The sequence below is a fragment of the Cynara cardunculus genome (assembly GCF_001531365.2).
Source record: "Cynara cardunculus var. scolymus isolate 2C chromosome LG 6, CcrdV1, whole genome shotgun sequence".
Lineage (NCBI taxonomy): Eukaryota > Viridiplantae > Streptophyta > Magnoliopsida > Asterales > Asteraceae > Cynara > Cynara cardunculus.
Genome location: NC_037533.1, coordinates 16526002 through 16532465, shown reverse-complemented (window position 1 = coordinate 16532465; position 6464 = coordinate 16526002). Strand labels below are relative to the sequence as shown.

General features: G+C 31.6%; 1 protein-coding gene across 2 annotated transcripts; it reads left to right on the top strand.

Moving 5' to 3' along the window:
- The first annotated feature begins 202 nt into the window (after positions 1–202).
- On the top strand, positions 203–2103 carry LOC112514854. Of its 2 annotated transcripts, none has more exons than XM_025121481.1 (2): positions 203–344; positions 1675–2103. In XM_025121481.1, exons 1-2 carry the CDS (start codon positions 243–245, stop codon positions 1945–1947), a joined length of 375 nt encoding a protein of 124 aa, XP_024977249.1. In that variant the 5' UTR covers positions 203–242; the 3' UTR covers positions 1948–2103. The 2 variants fall into 2 exon arrangements, with proteins under 2 accessions (XP_024977249.1, XP_024977248.1); XM_025121480.1 differs by having other exon boundaries at positions 214–344; positions 1672–2103.
- The last annotated feature ends 4361 nt before the right edge of the window (positions 2104–6464 follow it).

The following is a 6464-nucleotide window of genomic DNA, read 5'->3' as shown; positions in this document are numbered from 1 at the left end:
TAGAACCAGTCACCGGACAACACGATTGTGGTAAAGATTATTACATGTAACGATAAACATGTAACGAGGTTACGCGGTTTGTACACGTGGATTACCAATGAGACGACGTGTCACGAGACCATTCTTTCTGGCGGGAACCTGACGTCATCTTCATCGCATGCAGCTTCTACTGCTTCTGACTTCTGAAACGATAAGAGTTCCCCAAATTCTCCGGCTGCTGGTTCTCATCAGACTTCTCCGGAATGGGCCGTCGCCATCTTCTCTACCTTCTCTACACCTCTTCCGTAAGGCCGCCGGCCTCCACTCCTTACTTCATCTCGCCTCCGCCCTTTCTTCTTCGTAAGGTAAGTCCGTTAATTACTGTTTCTATTATCATAATCGCTTGATTGGATCAGTTTCATGTTTTTTTTCTTCTCCGATTCGATCTGATCGATATATTACGAGATTTCTCTGTTCTCGAACTCGATTTGATATACGAAAAGCATTTCATCTCCAGATCTGCCATTGTTGTTCTATTTCATGGTTTTCTGGTCGTCATTTAGCAATCGGAAGTCAAATTCGTCAAAATTCCTGAAACATCGATTACTTTGAGCTCAAGTTTCTCATACTTTTTAACTCGACTTTTAGATCCGTTTCATTGAATCGAATTTCGAGTTCAGGTCGTTATTTAGCAATCGGAAGCCAAAGTTCCTGAAACATTGAATATTTTGGATACAAATTTGTCATATATTTTTAACTTGCTTTTTAGATCCGTTTCATTGAATCGAATTTCAAAACTGTGATTACTTCCGACAATGATTTTCGTTCGTGTTTTTTGCAATCGTCGTTTTGGATTCGTGTGACTGAAGATTTGAACTGGAATTTTCAAAAAACTGATCATCTTCAACATATCTTTATATTTCAAATTTGATATTTTTCTAATTGTAGTTCAGATCCGCAACAAACTTTCAATTGTTTTGGAGAAAGTTTCTCGGATTTTGCCATTTTGGTAGTTTTTCGCCGTTTAAATCCATCCAACTTTTTAAGACAAAATTGGCGCCACCATTGAATAAAAACCCAAACGGAGCGGGAATCGATTCTGAAGGAGAAAAAAATTCGAAATTCCTTTTCTGCTAATTTCTGAATGTCGGGGGATATTTTCTGTAATTTTCTCAAAACAAAGAAATGTAAGTTTTAGGGGTTGCTTTGCTCAATGGTTTTATCCAGAATAATTAATTGGTTAGAAAGATTAAAAAGACTCTCATAATATAGTGCAAAATAAAATATAATTGTTTGGTAATTGTTTGGTAATTGTTTACAATGAAATTAGGGTTCTTAATGATTAAGGGAGACATCAGATACAAAATTATCATTCAGAGGATTTTAGAACTATTAAGAGACAGATTTTTTTTGTCAAACAAGATTTACATCTTAACAATTCAGAGATTACCTCTTAATGAAACTATTAAAAGGTAAACAAGACCATTGGTTCTTGTTATGCCTCTTACTAGATAGGGATCCTGGTGTTTGCCGTACTCACCGCTAAGGCAAGTGACACCTGGTGTCCGAAACTATTTTTCGAATTTGAAGATTTTTATTCCCGCTTCTTTCTTCATTCTTCATTTTAGAGTGAAAAAAGTACTAATTTAAAGAATCCGTTAAAGACGTTTAAAATCGTTAATTTGTTGTTAGAAGGGATACAGCCAAGAAAGTAGTAGCAAAGGAAAGCATGACGACGAGACAATAAATCATGAGAGAGCACCGTCGACGTTAGAGGAGTTCAAAAGGCTGGAGGAAGACAAGGCAAATCAAGGAGTTGCAAGTCAGACGGTGGAGAAGGCGGAAGATGGTGCCATTGAAGCAACCATCGGCGACCGCAACTTCGAGTCCGTCAAGGAAAGTTTCAAGGAGAATGTCGTGAGGGAGAATGTCGGTGTCGGTGATTTCCGTAGGACCGGAGAAGAATGAATGATGGCGTCTTTATTTAGCAGCTAGAGAAAGATGGAGAACAACACTTCTTTCATGTACAAAAGTTGAGACAATGTATATGGTTTTGTCGTGGTTTCCGTACCAAAGTTCTGGGCTTGGGAAAATATAATAACCATGTCTCGTGCGTTACTTTTTGGTGGATGACTTGATGCAGGTTGGGTTGAGATTTTTAACCCATTTAAAATATTATATAATTTTATTTTATTTTTAATATTATATCTAGTATTCTAATTTTTAATTTTGTTTTCTTCTTTGTTAAAAATCCTACCGTCGTTAGATAAAACTCCAAATTCCAATTGCCTTCGTTACTCTTAATCATCATGAAACCCTAAGAAAACCCTTTAGTCCATTACTCCATTATTACCTCTGAAGTCAATCCGACTCTTCAAGTTTGTTGTCCGCTTCTCGCCCTCTCGATCTCGGCTCTCTCTCCGTCTAATGTTTTTCTTCCTCTCGGCTCTCTCTCCATCCTACATTTGTGGTTGTGTTGTGTTTTATTCAAAAAAAAATTAAATAGTCTAATCCTTTTTTTATTTATAAGTTTAAAATTAAATGGGTCAACCCAGGTTCAACTCATTTATTTAAGGTTAAGAAAATCGTAAACATGTCAACCCGCTGTCAACCCGCTATCAACCCATCTAAGTAACATGTTGGATTGGGTTGAAAAATCTCAACCCATTTAACTAAATAGGTTAGGTTGAGTTGAGATTTTCAACCTGTTTAATAAATGAACTAAACCCAAACCCAAACCCAAACCCAAACCCAACCTGACCCAGTACGACCCCTAGGTTCATATACGCGAGAACGAGAAAAACAGGAATGATTTTCATTCCATTCAACTTAATCTAGAATAAAAATTCAGGCTTTTGAGAATAAAGCTATTATATTATATAAAATTGAACAGTTTCAGATGTTAAATTTTTTTCTAGGCAATTAAAACACGAACTATGGACACAACAAATGTTACTTAATTTAACCATACATTTTACGTAGTTTTTGTGAAGAACAATATGATAGAATATTCATTTTTATTCAACATGAATATCAGATAAAATAGATGGTTCCTAAATTGTTAAATAGATTTCCCTCTACACTTGTATATATTACTGAAAACATATATGTACATAATTCTACTTTCATCAAATTCAGATCATTATTTTATTTTATTTATTTTTAATAAAAGGATTAAGTTTTTTAATATCACTACAAGGGTACTCGCGCAATGCAGCGAGATAAATCTCGATTTTAATATTTTAGCTTTTATTATTTGTCTCTATCAATATAATACGATTTTATGTGGTCTTGAGCGGATGATAATATTTTCATTTTTGAATTAAAATATAAATTTGAAGATAACATAAAAATTTGTAAAAAAATAATTCAATAATAGTATCAAATTAACTATTTAATAGTTCTTGTTTTTTTGGTGTAACTTCTTTAATTTAATTTTTTATTATAATTTAATTTAGATTTAATAACAAAGTAATTTATTTTTTGGTTTAATAATAATATACTTTTTTATAAAAATAATACTTAAACATTCTGTTAGAACTCAATAATTATTTTAATTATATTTTAGATTTTTCTATATTTAAAATGAATGTTTATCATGTATTTGATTTTGTTTATCAGCAGTTAGTTATACAAATTTAAAAATTGAGCTTTAGTAAGTTGTACTTACGCAAAATTTACTTGTAATCTTAAATTTTAAGTAATATACATCAATAAATAGTATTTCATGCATAAAAAATGGTTTTTAAGAGTTTTTATCAAATGCTTTATAATATGGTATAAGTTGGTGGATTAAATTTTTGTTTCGATTTCAATTTTGAACTCAAGTATAAGCATAGACAGATATATATCCAACCACAAATTCAGGTATGAACATAGAAGCATCTTATGATTCTTATCAACATCGCATCCATCCATATCCAAAAATGGTCCCCTTCAAAAGCAAATTGTAATTGCGATAATAATGTCAGAATATGTGGAAGATAAATTGAACGTAGTTTAATTAGGTTTATTGGTCTATTTGACTTATTTACACAACTCATTTGGGTTGTTTACTTACGGCTTAGTTGCACATAAGATGACTTAATTGCACAGATAGAAATGGTGTGTTGTTCCCATTCAGCCATAAAAATGACATCCCTACCCCTTAATGAAAGCATCGCCTCCTTCCATATGAGACACCCCAACCTCTTTATAATTTTTTGTTTTGATGTTCAAATAATTAATATTGGAGGGTATATCGGTTATTTATGTTATTCAGACTGTTGGTTCAGATAAAAAAGGTAAACAACACCACTCGTTTATCCAGACAGACAAATTTATCCATACAAGACTTAATAAAAAATTTGGTAAACAACCCTTAAGCTTATCTTTATATATTGTTTAATACATATTTATAATTTTACTTATTAATTTTTTTATACACATTAAAATCAAGACTTGTTTTTTCTTTTTTTTTTTTAAATTTTCAATGCATGATTTGACACGATTCTAATAATTAGAATCGTAAATGTATATAGCAGCACTCTAAATTGGGTTTCCTTCCAGTCGCTTTCAAAAGGCTAAGCACCTCCAACAGATACTGTATAACTTTTGTTCATGTTCGTTCATTAAGAAAATGTTCTTGTTCCTCTTCATTTATGTTCATTTGTTAAGATGTTAAACGAACATAAACGAACGAACACAAATGAACAAAAAACAACCACCATTACTTATCATTTCGTTCCTCAAAATAAGACTGAAAAAACCGGGTAAACTTAGAAGGGATAAAAAAGAGCTCTATAAAATGATTTTGCATATTAATCCATAACTAGAAGAGTATTCGTGCAATGCAGCGAGACACATCTCGATTTTAATATTCTATTTTATTATATGTCTATGTCGATGTTATAATACGATTGTATTTTTTTTTAAGAAAACAATAATGATTTTATTTTTGAATAAAATATAAATTTGAAGATATCATAAAATTTTGAAAAAAACATATATCAATGTTAATATCAAATCAACTATTTAAAAGTTCTATTTTTTATGTAATTTCTTTAGTTTATAATTTTTAAGTTTAATAACGAAATAATTTATTTTTGTTTTGATAAAATAACATTTTATAAAGATAATAATTAAGTATTTTGTTAGAACTCAATGATTATGCTAATCATATTTTAGATTTTTTATATTTAAAATGAGATGTTTATCCTGTAGATTATGTTTATCTGCAGCTAGTTACACGAATTCAGATATGGAGTTTTAATAGGTTGTACTTACTCACAATCTACTTGCAATGTTGAGTTTTAAGTAATATGCATTAATAAACAGTACTTTACGCATAAAAAATGACTTTTAAGAGTTTCTATCAAATACTTTATAATATAGTATAGATATGTAAATACATTTATATATATAAACAAGCGTAATCTAAATAAACAAACATTAACGAACATAAATAAACGAACGTTCACAAACGTAAATGAACGAACGAGAAATTTGTTCATGTTTGTTCATTTATTAAATAAACGAATTTCCCGCCAACGGTTCACGAATGGTTTGCTGAACATTCGGTTCGTTTATAGCCCTAGTTACAAAGGCTTTGACAGCACTTGGATTCGAACCCAGAGAAGACAAGATTTCTATTGCATCCCCTTGAACCTTAACAATGTGCCACAAATCAAGTGGTTAAATGACTCTAGGAACAGGTATTACACCAAAGGGTCATCGGTCCAACGATATCTGAGTTACAGGTAGATCCCAACCTACCTGAAAGTTGGAGAACCATGGAAGGGAACCAAAGGTATTAGGGGCCTTTTACCAAACGCTTAAAAGGTATTAGGGGCCTTTTACCAAACGCTTAAAAGGTATTAGAGGCCTTTTACCAAACGCTTACTCTGGTAAGTGAACACCAAGTCTCCTTACCAGAACCAAGAATCTTACCCGGTAAGAACACCAAGTCTCCTCACCAGGACCAATAGTCTTACCCGGTAAGTGAGGGGGACGACTCTTACCACAGTAAGCGCTTACCAGGTGAATTGTTGCATACGATATTGTTTTGGTGGATTAAAATTTTACCCGGTAAGTAATTGATAGTATTAAATTTTATCGATTTACGCTTACTCAGATACAAGGGACAAATTCAAGAGGCAAGAAAGGGTGAGGCCATTGATGCAGGAATGAGATGATAATCTATCTTAGACAAAATGCTAAAGCCGTAAGCTAACTAGTAATAACTAGAAGGGTATTCGTGCAATGCAGCGAGATACATCTTGATTTTAATATTTTGTTTTATTATTTATCTCAGTCGATGTTATAATATGGTCTTATATGATTTTGAAAAAAAACGATAATGTTTTTATTTTTGAATAAAAATATAAATTTGAAAATATCATAAAAATTTGACAAAAATATATCGATATTAGTATCAAATTAACTATTTAAAATTTCTCGTTTTTTGTGTCATTTTTTAATTTAAATTTATATTATAATTTAATTTA